This window comes from Rattus norvegicus, chromosome 3 (assembly GCF_036323735.1).
Source record: "Rattus norvegicus strain BN/NHsdMcwi chromosome 3, GRCr8, whole genome shotgun sequence".
Lineage (NCBI taxonomy): Eukaryota > Metazoa > Chordata > Mammalia > Rodentia > Muridae > Rattus > Rattus norvegicus.
Genome location: NC_086021.1, coordinates 92,487,927 through 92,507,252, shown reverse-complemented (window position 1 = coordinate 92,507,252; position 19,326 = coordinate 92,487,927). Strand labels below are relative to the sequence as shown.

General features: G+C 36.3%; 1 protein-coding gene across 1 annotated transcript; it reads right to left on the bottom strand.

Moving 5' to 3' along the window:
- Positions 1-2,624: 2,624 nt before the first annotated feature.
- On the bottom strand, positions 2,625-3,590 carry Or8h10c (olfactory receptor family 8 subfamily H member 10C). The gene has a single exon (NM_001001376.1). The coding sequence runs from the start codon at positions 3,588-3,590 to the stop codon at positions 2,625-2,627; it is 966 nt and encodes a 321-aa protein (NP_001001376.1).
- Positions 3,591-19,326: the final 15,736 nt, after the last annotated feature.

Genomic DNA, 19,326 nt, shown 5'->3' with positions numbered 1-19,326 from the left:
GTTATTCTCTTTTCACTAATATAATCTTTTCTGACTTGCCCATAATCTTTTACTTATGTTACCATTAACAATCGTAGTTAACCAAAATAGACCCAAGAAAAATTAGAATAACATCCTAATTTCGAGAGAAAGAGCGAGACAGACAGAAAGACAGACAAACACACAGAGACAAAGAAATGGAGTAACAGAGACAGAGAGAAAAAATAGAAGTGGGTGATGTGGGTTGAATATATATTTCAGTGTGTGTAAAAAGAAAAAAGTTTGGAAAGGTAAATTAAACAATTGGAAAGTGGACTGTATGTTTAAAAAGAGGGAAGCCAATTCAAACATAGGTACATAATATATACATACAATTTTAAAAATAATTACAACAAATTTTGAGATCGACATAAAAATATCTACTTGTCAAATATTTGCTTTCGTTTGTTTTTTGTAAAATGTAAATGTAAAAAGGAGATCAACTTTTTAAATAAGAAATTACTTTCATTCGTCTAAAAACACTAAAGTAACAAGATAAAAGACAGTGAGAAAGTATGCCAGAGACATTTGATATATCAGAGAATTAAGTGTTTTTCAAAGGTACAGTATGTTCTAGCAAAAAGGACACTTTTACAAAGTATCAATACACTTACAATATAAAATTAGAAGCCTGATTTTTTTTTTCTCCTACATGGAAAATTTTCATTCTACATAACGGAATGGCAATATGAGAGGTTTTTTTTTATGTCATTATTTTTTTAACTTTTTTATTAGATATATTTCTTTATTTATATTTCAAATGTTAATTACTCTCCCAGTTTCTTGTCCATAAGCCCCCATTCCTCCCCCCTCCCCCTTAAGGGTGTTTTCCCCCCATCCACATCCTTACAGCCCCCACTCCCGAATCCCCTGCACTGTGTGTCCAACCTTGTCAGAACCAAGAGCTTCCACTTGCACTGGTGCCCCAACAAGGTTATTCTCTGCTACATATGCAGTTAGAGCCCTGGGTCAGTTCATGTATAGTCTTTTGGTAGTGATTTAGTCCCTCCAAGTTATGGATGGTTGGCATTGTTGTTCTTAGGGGGTTGCAAGCCCCTTCGGCTCTTTCAATCCTTCTTCAAATTCCACCAAAGGGGGTCCCAGTCTCAGTTCAGTGGTTTGAGTTTTTCTTTTTAAAAACTAGCACTTTTATTAATTTTTTTTGTTTATTTATTGGACCTTTTTACAAAATGCTTTCTTGATTCAATATATAAAACTAAACAGCAGAAAGGAAATTTTCAAATTTTCAAATTTTCAAAAACCAATATGTATCAAAAATGTAACGGAATAACAAGATTTTGTTTCTCCATTTCTTACATAGACATGCTTCCACAATCATTGTTTTTTGAATATCATGCACATGGTTTTCTATGTTTGTTACAGTGTTCTATTCTTTAAAAATCTCAATGGGTAGAGGGAACTTGTAGAGCCCACTTCGAGCAGAAAGAAAGGGCAAGAAGTGAAGGATGGGTTTGCTATCCCACAGTCAAAACTCGGACCCATAACGGTTTCTGTCTGAAAGAACTACAGGGATGGAAGTGGAGAAGAGCCTGAGGAAAAGAAGGTCCAGGAACAGACCCAAAGGGGGATCCAGCTCAAGGGAAGGCTCCAAGACCTGATACCATTACTCAGGTTATGGGACATTCACCAAAAGGGACCTATCATGACTGCCCTCAAAATGACCCAACAAACAGCTGAGTCAGATGCAGATATGTGCACTCAACCAATGAATAGAAGCTGCTGACCCATCTGGTTGAATTAGGGAAAAGCTGGAGGAAACTGAGGAGAATGGCAGCTATGTAGGACGACAAGCAGGCTCATTTAACGTGGACCCCCAAGATCTCTCAGACACAGGAACACCAACCAGGCAGCATAAAGCAGCTGAGATGAGACCTCCAACACATATACAGCAGAGTACTCCTGGGTCTGGGTTCAGTCAGAGAAGATGCACCTAACACTCAAGAGACTGGAGGCCTCAGGAAGTTTGGAGGCCTTGTCTGGTGGGTGGGGTGGGGACATAATTGTGGAGAAGGGGGTTTGTGGGGAGGAGGTATGTGGTATGGAACAGTAAGGGGGTAGACCGGGAGGGGAATAAAATCTGGAGTGCAAAAATAATTGATTAAAAAATAAACAATAGATATTGTTAAAGAAAAGACATGACTATGAAATATTAAAAATTAAATCTTAATTATAATTCATAACATTGTATTTACTATGCTTATATTTGAGAATATTTAATTTATTTTTCCATCACATGTTCCTGTAATTACTATTTATTTTATGAATCTAAATAAATTCAGCATAAACAGAAACATTAATCATTTCCTTTATAGGTCATTACTTCATATACTATTAAAATGATTCTGAAGATATTGTTATAGTGTCAGTTAGCTTTTCTTGCTAAAAATAACATAGTTATTTAAACCATCACTAATGTCTTTCTTCATTTCCAAAAATACAAAACTTTAGACAGCACATTACCATATAGGGCCAAGGTACTGTTGTATAAGAGAAACTCCACAAAGATAGAAATCATGCTATCTGGTGCAGTTAGAGAGAAAAACCAAGGAATATTTCAATATATATAACAGAAAGAAAACAATATCTTAATTACTAAGTGTCACTCTGATCTGAAGCCTTGAGCCTTCCTGCTTTTTGATAACTCTATGAACAGCATTTTTCACTTCTTTGTTTCTGAGACTATAAATGAGTGGGTTCAGCATGGGGATCACAATAGTATAGAAAACAGAAGCCACTTGATCCTTTCCCAAGGAGTAGGAATTACTTGGTTTCAAATAAGTAAAAATAATATTACTATAAAGCACAGTGACTCCTAGGAGATGAGAGGCACAAGTGGAGAAGGCTTTGTGCTTTCCTGAAGTGGAATTGATCTTCAAAATCGTAGACAGAATGGACATATAGGAGGAAGATATTGTGATAAGAGACACCATTAGAGTAGAACCAGCAAAGATGAATATAATGATTTCAATGTTATGCGTATCATTACAAGACAGTACTAAAATTGGGGACGTGTCACAGAAAAAATGATGGATAACCTTGGGTCTGCAGAAGTATAAGGTATTCATACAAAGTATATTAACAGTGGCATCCAAAGTTCCAATCATATAGGAACCAGTGAGAAGGGCACTGCAGAACCTTGTGGACATGATAACTGGGTAGTGTAAAGGGTTGCAGATAGCCACATATCTGTCATAGGACATTGAAGCAAGAAGGAAACATTCAGCAGCAGCCAAGAGGACAAAACCATACATCTGAGTGAAACAGCCAATAAAGGAAATGATTTTGTTGGAAGTCAGCAGATTCTGTAAAGTCTTAGGTGTGATGACAGTTGAGTAACAGAGGTCAAGGAATGACAGATGGGTGAGGAAGAAATACATTGGAGTGTGAAGCCGAGCATCTAGACGGATGATCAGCATCATGCCTGTGTTTCCCAGCACAGTGACCAGGTACATCAGCAGAAACAGAACAGGGAGGACTAGCTGTAACTCTTTGGAATCTGTCAGCCCCATGAGGATGAAGTCAGACTCTTTTGTGTAATTCCAGGTGCTCATAGTGAACAACCCTAAAACTGAAAAGAAATCAAAGGTGATACTCAGCTTGATTAACTATGAAAAGGATTTTTATGTAAATGTATGTGCTAGTATTTTTTTATTTTTGTTAGCACAATATTGATAGATTATGAGGATGAATAGATATTGAAGGTAGATAGATGTAAAAAACCCTCATATTTGACTAGGATACCCTAACAGGTTGCATAATTCGTGTTTGTACTTACCATAGTAATTTTATAAATAATTTCCTTTAATCGCACCATAATTAGTGTCAGATATTTGTGTATAGGCACCACTGGCATGCATCCATTTTAAATAAAGAATCTAGAAAGGACAAATAACTTTTCATAATTGAGTTAAAATGAAGCCTGCTCTTTGGGATTTTCTGAATTGTGTTGCTCAAAGGAGGATGAATATGAATTTTTGTCCTCTATATGCCTACTCATCTAATCCTAATTTCTTACCTATCATGAATAATTAGAAGATAAAACTACCTGATTATTTTTTATTTATTAAATTTTGATATCAATAAAGCTAACTATAAATAGATTTCAGTTTTGATATAGTTAAATAGGGTACATGATGACATAAAACATTAATGGATTTTGTGTGCATTATTTTCCTGTCAACAAAATCTAAAATATATTCTAAAATTACACTATTCACTCATAGACTCTTAATCAATGTTGTGTGGCTGTTTGTACAAATATTGACATTCATTTAGTTAATAAACAAATGCTAAGTACTTACTTCTTTCTAAAGTAAAGTCAAAGAGATCCAAATTTTGCCAGTTTTAACAATACTCAGTATGAATCAGAGCTTGTAAATGGAAAACAATACAAATAAAAGTACATGAACGAATCTTTCAATATGCTAATTCCTAAGTTTTCTTATGACTAAAATATGAAATATAATTAACCACACAAATATTTCTTCACTGTAGAACATACATTGTATTAATCAATACTTTTGTCTATTTGTCCTTTCATTTTTTTAAATTCAGAGTCATGTCAACCTAGAAATTATTCTTGAGTATTGACAAAATGGAAAATTTCTTAAGCAGATATGATCCGAAAGCATGTCAAAAAGTTACTGTGGACGTAAGCTGAGGAGTTACAGTACTTTTATCTCTGCCACCATCTAAGGACAAATGGGTATCACCAATATATGGACTCCCTCAGGGACCAATTTTCCAGAAAGATTATCTACGTGCTTTCAAAAACCAAAGTTCAATGACTAATTCAGTAGAGCTTTTGGGTTTTCCCAAGAAGGCTGATGAAAACAATGAATATGTTCACGGTGTTATTTTTATGACTACACTTAATATCTATATTAAGTAAGCAGTCAAAAGCTGCCAAAAGGTATGTATTTATGGAAGATAATTATAAGCATGACAATGTCCACATCAGATAATTTCTTAGTGCTCTGAAAAAGAAAATATATTATTCATATATACATATCTGTTGTGTACCTTTATCAGTAACAGAATTAAGGATGAAGTGGCAAATTTTTTCATGAGAGATATTTTAAATTGAAAATGGAGAGTATTTTCTAAGTAAAATGTTTTAAATAAGAGCAGTAGGCTCTAATGAACTTGGCATTTGGCAGTAGAGGCAATCACCACTTAAATGATATTTTTAAACATAAACATGAGTTTTCTCAATCATATTATTTTGTGTAAAAGAGCAGATTTTGGTATCACTTGCATATTTCAACAATTTTCATATTGTATATTAAATATTTTACTAATAGAATTTTATGTACAATGTCCTGACATGTGAGGACACTTTAAAAAGGCGTTAGTTACATGTATTTTGCATTGGATGTATATCTGTCCTCACTCACTAAGTGTACTGAACATTCTCGATCTGACGAGCCTGTTGTAGTGTCCCAAGAATGAAAGACGCTCTGTTTTCTTGTTGGATTTTATCTTTTTTAGCAAATATGACACCTACACAATTTGCTTCGTTTTTCTGTGAACGTTAGCTTTATTTTCTTTAAAAACACACTATGAAAATATAAAGCTGGAGTCTGTTGGAATATAATAAAAATCCTACAATTAGAAGAAATAAAGTTAATTTCATATATTCACAATAAAGACACACGGGCTCTTTAGCAAGAATAAAAACAGGTAAATAGGATTTTTAAAATAGTTAAATTTTTTTTTCTGGAAAAGAAATCATTACAGGTATAATCAAAATGAAAGATTCTCATCTTTTTTTATTGATTTACAATGAAATTAATATTCCAGAATTGGTAGAAATGACTCCCTTTTTGGTTTGGCCCCCAAGGGATGGAGTCCTGTACAACATGTCATATGTGAAAATAAAGTAGAACTTAAGGCTGTGTAGTGAATAGAATCCAACTATTTGTAGAATCTTCTAAAGATGGAAGGATCCACAGTCTGAGAAGATACTACATCTTCCAGTCAGTTGCTTCTTTCTTTTATTGGATACTTTTATTTATTCACATTTCAAATGTTATCCTGTTTCCTCTTTTCCTGTTCATAAAGTCCCTATTCCATCTCCTCTTCCCTTGCTTCTACGAGGGTGTTCCACCACCCATCTACCTGCCACTTTCTCTCCTCCCCGCCCTGACATTAACCTACCCTGAGGTATTGAGCCTTGGAAAGACCAAGGGCTTCTCCTCCCGTTGATACTCAACAATGCCATCCTATGCTACAGATGCAGTTGGAGATGGGTCTGTTTATGTGTACTCTTTGGATGGTGGTTTAGTCCCTGGGAGCTCTGGCTCATTGGTATTGTCTTGCTTATAAGGTTGCTAATCCCTTCAGCTCCTTCAATCCTTTCTCTAACTCCTCTAGTGGGGACCTCATTCTCAATTTAATGGTTGACTGTGATCATTGCCCTCTATTTGTCATGCTCTGGCAAAGCCTCTTATGTTACACCTATAGCAGACTCCTGTCAGCATGCTCTTCTTGGAATCAGCAATATTGTCTGGTTTGGAGGTTGTATATGGGTTGGACCCCAGGTGGGGTAGTCTCTGGATGGGCTTTCCTTCAGTCTTTGCTTGTAACTTGTTCCCATACTTCCTCCTATTAATAATTTTCCCCCTTCTAAGAAGGTCCAAAGCACTGACACTTTGGTCTTTCTTCTTTTTGAGCTTCATGTGGTTTGTGAATTGTATCTTGAGTATTCTAAGATTTTGGGCTATTATCTTCTTATCAGTGAGTGGATACTATGTGTGTCCTTTTGTGATTGGGTTACCTCACTTAGCATGATGTTTTCAGGTTCCATGTATTTGCCTAATAATTTATGAAGCCATTTTTAATAGCTGAGTAGTACTCTATTCTGCAAATTTACTACATGTTCTGTATTCATTCCTTTGTTGAAGAATATCTAGGTTCTTTACAGCTTAGAGCTATTATAAATAAGGCTGCTATGAACATACTGGAGCATGTGTCCTTACATGTTGGAGCATCTTTTGGGTATTTTCCCAGGAGTGGTATAGCTGGGTCTACTTATAGTATTCTATCCAATTTTCTGAGGAACCTGCAGACTCATTGTACCAGCTTGAAATCCCACCAACAATGGAGGAATGTTCCTCTTTCTCCACATCCTTGCCAGCATCTGCTGTCACCTGAGTTTTTGATCTTAGCCATTCTCACTGGTATGAGGTGGAATCTCAGGGTTGTTTTGATTTGCATTTCCCTAATGACTATGCAAGGTGTTTCTTGGCTATTTGATGTTCCTCACCTGAGAATTCTTTGTTTAGCTGTGTACCTTATTTTTAATAGGGTCATTTGACTATCTGGAGTCCAAGTTCTTGGATTATTTGTATATTTTGGATTTTAGCCCTCTATTGGATGTAGGGTTGGTAAAGATCTTTTCCTGATCCTTTGGTTACCTATGGTCACTTGATCTTTGATAAAGGAGCTAAAACCATCCAGTGAGAAAAAAGATAGCATTTTCAATATATGGTGCTAGTTCAATTGGCAGTCATCATGTAGATGGATGCAAATTGATCCATTCTTATCTCCTTGTGCAAAGATCAAGTCCATAAACTTGTGTGGATCTTGGACCTCCACATAGTCAAATACACTGAAACTAAAAGAAGAGACAGTAGGTATGAGCCTCAAACAAATGGATGCAGGGAAAAATTTCCTGAACAGAAAACCAATGACTTTTTTGCTCTAAGAACAAGAATGGCTAAATAGGTCCCATAAAATTGCACAGCTTCTGTAAGGCAAAGGACACTGTTTATAGGACAAAACAGCAATATATACATACATATATATATATATATATAATATATATATATTATATGTACATGTTATTATCTAATAATTGCATGTCTCCAAGTATCAGTAATAGTGTTCCTTGTTTCAGTCCTAATATCTATTGTACTTATTTTCTGTTAACAGTAATGACATCATAAGTAGAGATTCAGTTTAGGGGCAAGGGATTCAGCAGATTAAAGCACTCGCTGCTATTACCACAAGCCAGTCCTTAGTTCTCAGTACCTTTGTGTCTGGTCACAACTGTTTATAACTTTAAATTTAGGGGTTTAATATCTTCTTTTATAATTCTACATACTGTATGTTAATGGTATATATATAAACTGAAATAACAGATTGCATATAAAACTGAATAACTGTTAAAAATAAATTCGTAGTTCATTTGTAGTCTACCTAAAATAATATAGTATATCATTTCATATGACCCATAGCAGCTGAGATACAAATCTTCTTTGATGTGCCAAAATTTACCAATCATTATACAGTTATATACATTTCAACATAACTAGAACTAATAAATTTTAGCTTTATTCATTTATTCTCTATGAGAAATTTAACATATACTATTACACATTGCATGGGTAGGGATAATACCATAACAGGACTTATGCATGTATTATTAACCAATTTTCATAGAGGGATTAAACATTTGTTCACATGGATGAGGCTATTGTGAGAAATTTTGATTCCCTTATTTATTTTTCATTCCATTTGTAATTTGTGTGTAGGAAGGCTACATATTTGAGTTGATCTCAACCAAGCTATTTTGCTGAAAGTATTTAGCAGTTGTAGGTAGTCCCTGCCAGAAATTTTAGTGTCAGATATGTGTACTATTATATCATCTGAAAATAAAGATACTTTGCTTTCTTCCTTTCCAGAAGGAGAAGAAGAAGAAGAAGAAGGAGGAGGAGGAGGAGGAGGAGGAGGAGGAGGAGGAGGAGGAGAAGGAGAAGGAGAAGAAGAAGAAGAAGAAGAAGAAGAAGAAGAAGAAGAAGAAGAAGAAGAAGAAGAAGAAGAAGAACTTTAACAGAGAAACACATGCTATATATATATATATATATATATATATATATATATATATATATACTCTGACTTTGAGACACATTTTTTTACTTCTTTTTTTCTCTTATTATTAAACAGCCTTATTTAATTGCCAAGATGGGCCTTGAGGTCCTCCAGATTTAACTTTGTACGTTATAAGCGGTATAGTCATTTGTGCATAAAGAAAACCCTCTCCATGAGAAGGGTTGTAAGCGATTTTTTTCCTTTTTCTTTTTTTTTCTTTTTTTTTCGGAGCTGGGGACCGAACCCAGGGCCTTGCGCTTGCTAGGCAAGCACTCTACCACTGAGCTAAATCCCCAACCTGTAAGTGATTTTTATCCAGTTACGCCTACATGTGCTACAAGACTTTCTTGCCTGGCAAGATGTAACTGTGAGTGTAACAGTGCCTTGACTCTTTTGGTATAAGTAGTCATATTCTGATTGTATTCAGGGTTAACTCTTCCTGGTAGAAATAATGACTGCTCCTGTTAATAGTTCTTGGCTCTAAAAGTCATATGCTACTGTATTTGTTTTTGCCAATTGTGCATTATTTACCTGTCTTATAAATACTTCTGTGTATATTCATTTATTGGCTCTTCTGCCAGCTCTGATGAACAAATTAGGACACTTAAAGTGAGTAGATATTTATACTGGGATACATAACTAATCAAAATGTTGAGAATGAAATGAATGTAATTACTCAGTCCTAAATGAGACATCCATATCTCCTTTGCAAAGTTCAAGAAATATACTGGCAATGGATGAAAACAAAGAGTCAGTGCACAGAGGGTAGTGCTATGAAATTTGTTCTTCAGAAATTGACAAGACCATTAGAGTCAAAGAATCACATCAGCTCTGGCTATTTGAATAAAAATCAAATAATGATAAGGAAATCATCACTCTATCATTGCTGGAGAAAGGCATTCATTTTTCTTAACCTGTACTGAACTAAGATTTCTGAAAAAAGTGATTTTTTTGAAATTCAAAACAGTGTTTGATATACATTGTGCTTCGTAACTAAATCCTGAGTACATACAAGTTTATATACTTTACTATTAAGACAATTTGTTTATTGTAAATAAGACATGAAAAGAAACATCTTCAAGTTCCATATTTGACACTTTTAGATTTTCTTGCTTAATTCTTTCTAGAAATTTAATATTAATTTATTTTGTCAATGCATTAAATGCTTTGTTCAGCTATCTGAACTGTACATGTTTTCAAATTCACAGTGATGAAAATATCAGCAAAATCCCTAAATCACAAATTTAAAAATAGATCAACTGAAATGAGCATTTATCTATATTATATCATTCTATCAGTTAGTAAACACTTTATCTAAATTTTATCATATATATTTATATGAAACAAGATTAAGCGGCAGGATCTTTAGATTTAGGTTGAATTAGGGAAACATTGGAAGAAGCTGGGGAGGAGGGTGACCTGTAAGAAGATCAGCAGTATAAATTAACCTGGACCCCGAGATCTCTCAGACACTGGATCACCAGGCAGCATACACGAGCTGATATGAGGCCCCCAACACATATACAGCAGAGGACTGCCAGGTCTGGGTTAAGTCAGAGAAGATGTACCTAACCCTCAAGAGACTGGAGGCCCCAAGTTGTTTAGATGTTTGGTAGAGTGGGCAGGGTGGGGACACTCTCATGGAGACAGGGGCAGGAGGAGTTGGTATGGGATGTGGAAGAGTTGGAGGGTGGGACAGGGATAGGAATAAAATCTAGTGTGTAAAATAATTAAAAATAATAAAAATAAAAGAGAATAATTGTTAAGCTATGAGTGTTTATTTTTATAAAAATATGTTTGTCTTACACTAATTCCTCCTTACAAAAGTCTTTCCTTAAAGTGGCAAATTATTAAAGTACAGAGTCATAGTAAATAAAATACTGAGAATAAATTAGTTTTCAGTCCTCAGACATAAATGGGATTTCTTTATTATCTCCTCCAGGGTTCAGAGAATGTTGAGAAAGAGAATGGAATATGTAAGGGCCAGAGAATGAGAAGTCCTATGGAAATTTGAGCAGGACATGGCTCTTGCACTCAAAAGGTCACTCTGATAGTGACTGTCTTCACAAGACTGAGCCCATCAATATCTACCTAATCATGGAGGTGGGGGAAGTGTCCATGAGACTACATCCCTCACTAAAGATCTACAGAAAATATATATTTGATAGAGACTGGGAAATCATATTCCTCAGTAGTAGCCATCAAGAAATTTCCCTTGCTTAAATAAATAAGCCCAAACCATTCTCTTGAATGTAATTCTAATTAAATATGCTGGATCACAACAAATCAGAAGCAAACAGAAGAAGGGCATGCTAAGAACAAATGCTTATTAGAGAGTGAGAAAAGAGAGCATAATAAAGGATAATACAATCAAAATATGTGTGCCTGTAATAAAATATAAAATAATTTAAAAAATGTATGAGAATATATGAATAATAAAAGAATTACCACCTTATTCAATGATAACATCCCATATTGACACTTGTGAAAATCACAGGTATTGTAAATAAGAAATAGCTAAACACTTATGCTATAACTCTTAAATTATAGTGAAGCCTTGCATCATGCTGGCTCTCAACAACAGATAAGTTGAAAAAGAAAGTCTGGCATTGATGCACAATAAGCTATTCTACAGATATGATGCAGACCAAGACTTCTTGCTTATTGCTAATATAAAGTACATGGTAAGGAAGATAATCATGTCATGTGAAATAAGCCAAATTCAGAAAGTAGTATATTTTTAATTTTTTTATTATATATATTTTTTTACTTACATTTCAAACATTATTCCCATTCCTGGTTTCCTGTCCATAAGCTCCCATTCCCTCCCCTCCCCCTCTCTCATATGGGTATTCCCACTATACAATTTACACCCATATGTAAATTTGAGAGAAAAACACAGAGATTCTTGATTAAGAAAATAACCAGAAGCATGGGAGTGTGGATAAGCACAAAGTATTTAAGAAGAAAAAGTTAAGATGATCATCTCATATACAAACCATCACATCATAATACACATCATTGTTTATATAATATTCACTAATACAATTAATTGAAAAAGTAAGTAAAATGTGAAAAATAAAGCTTATTCTCTAATGAACTAAATATGTAGGAAATATAAATAGTAAAATTAACTCAAGGAAAATGAAGTGGTAGATATGGGGCTTAGCAAACTGTATTATTATATAAACTGAAATGGTATAAGTTCTGACCACATTGACATGATATTGGTCTTGCTCAAATGATCTGGACTGCATTCAATCACTACTGGCATAAATGTCAATAAAAATGTCTAAAATATTTTCAAGTGATCTGGCAATAATAATGTATACTGATGTGAGATTCATAAGGAAAGCCTACCTTAACTTCACAGTTATTTGAAATCATCAAGGCCACCCATCTGTCAAATAGTTATTCATTCGTTTCTACAAAAAACCTTTTCTGTCACTAATAGCTAAGAGTCATTTGGCAAATAACAAGAGACACACAAACCCCTTTGAAGATGCAATAGATGCAAAATAAGTGACTTTATCCAAAACAGTAAATAATATACTAAAATTCTAGGGTATGTGGATTCCCTTATGAGAGAAACCCTAGTGTATGAACAAGTAATTGATCTCATCACAAATTGATAAAAGGTTACCAGGAGTACTTTAGTCAAATTTTATTGTGGAACATGCCTTTTTCTTCTTTTAATTCTTCACATTGAGAAATTGTCGGCGCCCCATGCCTGCACCTACACGGTACCGAGAATCGGGCGAAAGCCTGCGGGATTAAAGAAACACACACACACACACACACACACACACACACACACACACACACACACACACACACACACACAGGTTATTCGTGTCAAGCCAGAAGAGGAATGGCCCCCTGTAACTTTATTCACCAAACTATATACCCCAAGAACACCAGGTAGAAAATATCTGGGAAGCACAGTGGGAAACCCTTGCTCGAGACTTCTGTAAAAAAAGACTGACTACATGACCTGAATAAACTATGGACATATCCAGGAAGACCAGCCTAAATCTTAAAGACAAAGCCTGAGAAGACAATAGGCAGGAAAGAATTGACCACCCCCCAGGTGTGTGGTTCCAGGCCAGACTGCTCCTTTGTTAGGAACAAAAGGCTTCCACATGCATCAGCAGGGCTCAGCAGGGGTCAAACCCTGCAAGAGACCCAGAGGGTCTTGTTCCAGCTGAAAGCATTCCGTGATTGTTATCTTTTTGTGCCGTTAATTCATGGGAGAGGCTTTTGTCCAACAATCTCAAGACTTTATGGCAGTCATCCTAACTGTGGCCATACAGTCACAAAGCAGCCAGGCCCAAATCCAATATGGCTCCCTACAAGAAATATGTTTAGCTTCATTTCGATTTATTTAAAGTTAAATCAATTTATTCTTATTTAAGAAAGCATTTGACTGGATTCCATAAAAGTGGAATGAGCTTTTCACCACTATCTTTTTTTTTAATTTATTAATCATTTTATTTGTTTACATTTGAAATATAATTCTCTTTCCTGGTCTCCCTTCCATGAACACTACAACTCCCTCCCCTATGTCTCTGAGAGGAGACTGCACCCACCCACTCCTGCCTCCCCCTTCTAACATCCCCCTTCTCTGGGTCATCATGTCTCCACAGGACCAAAAGCCTCCCCTCACGCTGATACTAGATGAGGCTGTCCTCTTTTACATATGTAGTAGGAGCCATGGACTGACCTATGTGTTCTCTTTGGTTGATGTTTTATTCCCTTTGTGCACTGATGGGTCTGGATAATTGATACTGTTGGTCTTCCTATAGAGTTGCAATTGCCTACAGCTCTTTCAGCCCTTCTAATAACTCTTCCAATTTGATCTCCTGGCTTAGTCCAATGGTTGGCTGTGAGTATCTTCACATCTTAATGAGTTGCTGACAGAGCCTCATAAAGGAAACCCATATCAGCTTCCTGTCTTCAAGGATAGCATTTTTAGTAATAGTGTCTGTGTTTGCTGTCTTCAGATAGAGTGGATTGCAAGGTGGGGCAGTTTCTGGATGGTCTATCCTTCAGACTTTGCTCAATTTTTGTCCCTGTATTTACTTTAGACACGGTAATTTCTGGGTAAAAAAATTTTAGATGGGTGGGCAGCTCCATACATCCACTAATGGCCATGTCTATCTAGAGATAGTCTCTTCAGCTTCTATCTCCCTGAAGTTGATTTTTATTGACTAATGTCTCCTCATTGGGTCCTAATATACTCTAGCATCCCTGGGATTTGGGATATTCTATTGGTTCTCCAACTTCCCCACGCCCTCCAGTTATTTCTATTAATTCTTGTCCTCTATACTTTGCTCCCATTTCTTCCAATACTTGGTCCTGCTTTCACTTTTCTTTTTGTTGAAGCACATCTGGATTCTTTCTAGTGCCTTGCTATCATAAATAAGGTTGCTATGAACATAGTGGAGCATGTGTCCTTGTGATATATTAGAGAATATTTGAATATAAGCTCAGTAGTGGTATAACTGGGTTTTCAGGTTGAGCTACTTTCAGTTTTCTGATTATCTGCTAGATTGATTTGCATAGTGGTTATACCAACTTTCAATCCCTCCAGCAATGCAGGAGTGTCCCTCTTTCTTCACATCCTTGACAGCATCTGCTGTCACCTGAGATTTTGAGTTTAGCCCTTATGATTGGTGTCAGGTGGGATCTCATGGTTGTCTTTCCCTGATGCCTAACGAAGTTCAGGAATTCTTTAGTGGGAATTCTTTTCTTTTCCTTTTTTTACCTGTGTCCCATATGTGGGCCATTTGGTTTTCTGGAGTCATTTGAACTTCTTGAATTCTTTCTATATTTTAGGCACTAGCCCTTTATAGTAAATAGGGTTGGTAAAGATAGTTTCCCAATCTGTAAGTTGCCATTTTTTTTCCTTTTAACACTGTCTGTAGCCTTACAGAAGCTGATCAGTGTCATCAGGTCACATTTTGAGCCTAAGCCATAGGTGCTCTATGAAGGGAATTTTCCTCTGTGCCAATGTGTTTATGGCTTTTTCCCAATTTCTCTTCTATTAGTTTCAATGTATCTGGTTTTATGTGAAAATTCTTGATCCATTTGAACTTGACCTTAGTTCAAGGATATGAAAATGTATCAATTTGCATTCTTTTACAGGAAGACCACAAGTTAGACCAACACTACTTGTTGAAAATATTCTCATTTTCCACTGGATGATTTTGGATACTTTGTCAAAAATCAAGTGACCATAGGTGTGTGGGTTTTTTCTGGTACTTCAATTCTATTCCATTGGTATACTTGTCCGTTTCTGTACCAATCCCATGTTTTTGTTTTTGTTTTTTTTTTTTATCACTATTGCTCTGTAGTAGAGCATGAGGTCAGGTATGGTGATTAACATAACAGTTCTTTAAGTGTTCAGTATAGTACTTGCTATTCTGGCTTTTCCTTATTCCAAGTGAACTTGAGAATTCCTATTTCTATCTCTGCGAAGAACTGAGCTGAAATTCTTGTGGGGATTGCATTAAATCTGTAGATTGATTTTTGTAAGACTATCATGAAGTTCTTGTCATACTGAATTTTCGCTTGCTTCATTGGAGTCACACCATGATATTTTATGTTATTTGTGACTATTTTGAAGGGTATTGTTTCCCTATTTTCTTCCACAGCCCATTTATCCTTTATGTAGAGAAAGGTTACTGATTTGTTCAAGTTAATTTTCTATCTAGACAATTTACAGATGTTGTTTTTCAGGTGTAGGAGTTCTCTGGTAGAAATTTTGAAATCTCTTATGAATACTATCATATCATTTGCAAATAGTGATATCTTAAATTCTTCTTTCCCAATTGTATTTTTTTAACTTTTTGTTGTCTAATTTATCTAGGTAGAACTTCAACTGCTATATTGAATAAATAGGAAGAGAGTATGCAACCTTTGTCTTCTCGCTGATTCTAATATGTTTACGTCCAAGTTTCTCTCAATTTAATTTGATGTTGACTGTTGGTTTTCTGTATACTACTTTTATTATGTTTCATTATGTGTCTTGAATTCCTGATCTTTCCAAGTCTTTTGAAATGAATGGATGTGGTATTTTGTTGAAGGTTTTTGCAGCATCTAATAATAAGATCCTTCGATTTTTTTTCCTTGAGTTTGATTATATACTGGATTATTTTGATGGATCTTTATATATTGAGTCATTCCTACATTCCCATATCTATTAAATATAGTAATCAAAGTTCTAGCCAATCAGTAAGACAACACCTAGAGATCAAGGAGATACAATTTGGCAAAGAATAATTCAAGGTATTACTATTTGCAGATGATATGATAGTATGCATAATCGAAACCAAAAATTTTTCCAGAGAATGTGTACAGTTGATGACTTTAGCAAAGTGGACAGATATAAAATTAACTCAAACAAATCAGTAGCCTTCCTTTACACAAATGAATAACAGGCTGAGAAAGAAAGAGGAAAACAACACCCTTCAAAATAGTCACAGATATTTTAAAATATCTTGGGTTAACAAGTGAAAAGAAAGATCTGTATGACAAAAACTTCAAGTCTCTTAAGAAAAAAAATCAAAGAAGAACTGAGACAATAGAGATCTCCCATACTCATGGTTCGGTAGGATTAACGTATTAAAAATTGACATCCTATCAAAAGCAATCCACAGATTCAATACAATCCCCATCAAAATTCCAACACAATTCTTCAAAGACATGTATAGAGCAATTCCCAATTCCATATGGAAAAACATAAAACCTAGAATATCCAAAACATTTCTTAACAATAAAAAAAAATTCTGGGTTAATCACTATCCCTGACCTAAAGCTATATGACAGAGTGATAGTGACTAAAAACTGGCTTGGAATTAACACTGCATTTTCTTTAACTGTTATGTCAATATCTTCTATGGTATCTTTTATGCTTGAGATTCTCTCCTCTACCTCTTTTATTCTGTTAGTGATGCTTTCATCTGTAAGTCTTTATCTTTTTACTACATTTTCTAATCCCTCCCTTTGTAATTATACGTTATTGTTTCTACTTCTGTTTTTAGATCCTGGATGGTTTTTGTTCGATTCCTTCACCTATTCTGTTTTCCTGCAATTATTTATGGATTTATGTGTTTCCTTTTTAAGTTCTTCTACCTCTTTACCTGTATTTTCCTCTATTTCTTTAAGGGAGTTATTTATGTCCTTCTGACAGTCTTCTATCACCTTCATGAGATGAGATTTTAGGTCTGAGAATTGCTTTTTAAGTGTGTTAGAATATCCAGAGCTTGCTGTGTTGGGAAAACTGGGTTCTGATGGAGACAAGTAGCTTTGGTTTCTGTTGCTTATGTTCTTGTGCTAGCTACTCTCCATCTTTGATCTCAGCTTTTAACTGGCCTTGCTATCTCTGTCATGAGTCTGTCTCTCCTATGAGTCTGTGAGCCTGTTTCTGACAGAGTTCCTGGGTGTCAAGCTGTCTCTGAATATAGGAAGTGTCTGGAATACTCATTCTTCCCAGTGTTGTGTTTTGGGCTAGATGGAAGATGTGTTTCTGACAAGGTAGTGTTTATACAATCTGCCTCTGCTGGGCCCTATGAGGGGATTCCATTTAGGCCAGGTATTGGGGCAAAGGAGTATGTCTAACTTGTAAGCCTGGTTGTGTCAGACACCTGGGACTGAAGCTTTCTCTGGAGGGGAAAGGGGGTTTGAAGCACTGGCTCTACCCTCAGGACAAACATCATATTTCTTTTTATTTGTTATTTCATTTGTTTATATTTGAAGTGTAGTCACCTTTTTCAGTTTCCCCTCTACAAATATCCGTCACATCCCCCTTCCTGTTTGCCTCTATGAGAGTACTCCCTCACCTACCCACCTAGTCCCACTTTATCTGTCTAGCAACCCCTTACACTGGGGTATCAAGCCTGCTCAGATCCAAGGGCCTCCCCTCCCACTAATGACAGCTATATATGTAGTCGGATCCATGAGTCTCTTTATGTTAATTCTTTAGTTGGTGGTTTAGTCTGTGGGAGCTCTGGGAGGTCTAGTAAGTTGTTATTGTTCTTACTATGGGGTTACAGTCTCATTCTGCTCTTTCTGTCCTTCCCCTAGCTCTTGTCCTTGGCCTCTGGGTTCAGTCGAATGGGTGGCTGCATCTGCATCTGGATTGGCCAGGTCCGGGCTGAGCCTCTTTTTTTTTTTTTTTTTTTTTTTTTTTATTAACTTGAGTATTTCTTATATACATTTCAAGTGTTATTCCCTTTCCCGGTTTCCGGGCAAACATCCCCCTCCCCCCTCCCCTTCCTTATGGGTGTTCCCCTCCCAACCCTCCCCCCATTGCCGCCCTCCCCCCATAGTCTAGTTCACTGGGGGTTCAGTCTTAGCAGGACCCAGGGCTTCCCCTTCCACTGGTGCTCTTACTAGGATATTCATTGCTACCTATGGGGTCAGAGTCCAGGGTCAGTCCATGTATAGTCTTTAGGTAGTGGCTTAGTCCCTGGAAGCTCTGGTTGCTTGGCATTGTTGTACATATGGGGTCTCGAGCCCCTTCAAGCTCTTCCAGTTCTTTCTCTGATTCCTTCAACGGGGGTCCTATTCTCAGTTCAGTGGTTTGCTGCTGGCATTCGCCTCTGTATTTGCTGTATTCTGGCTGTGTCTCTCAGGAGCAATCTACATCCGGCTCCTGTCGGTCTGCACTTCTTTGCGTCATCCATCTTGTCTAATTGGGTGGCTCTATATGTATGGGCCACATGTGGGGCAGGCTCTGAATGGGTGTTCCTTCAGTCTCTGTTTTAATCTTGGACTCCCCCTTCCCTGCCAAGGGTATACTTTTTCCTCATTTAAAGAAGGAGTGAAGCATTCACATTTTGATCATCCGTCTTGAGTTTCGTTTGTTCTAGGGATCTAGGGTAATTCAAGCATTTGGGCTAATAGCCACTTATCAATGAGTGCATACCATGTATGTCTTTCTGTGATTGGGTTAGCTCACTCAGGATGATATTTTCCAGTTCCAACCATTTGCCTACGAATTTCATAAACTCGTTGTTTTTGATAGCTGAGTAAATTTCCATTGTGTAGATGTACCACATTTTCTGTATCCATTCCTCTGTTGAAGGGCATCTGGGTTCTTTCCAGTTTCTGGCTATTATAAATAAGGCTGCAATGAACATAGTGGAGCACGTGTCTCTTTTATATGTTGAGGCATCTTTTGGGTATATGCCCAAGAGAGGTATAGCTGGATCCTCAGGCAGTTCAATGTCCAATTTTCTGAGGAACCTCCAGACTGATTTCCAGAATGGTTTTACCAGTTTGCAATCCCACCAACAATGGAGGAGTGTTCCTCTTTCTCCACATCCTCGCCAGCATCTGCTGTCACCTGAGTTTTTGATCTTAGCCATTCTCACTGGTGTGAGGTGAAATCTCAGGGTTGTTTTGATT

Excerpts from the sequence above, each read along its gene's own strand:
- Or8h10c (NM_001001376.1), bottom strand. The coding sequence starts at position 3,590 with ATGAGCACCTGGAATTACACAAAAGAGTCTGACTTCATCCTCATGGGG.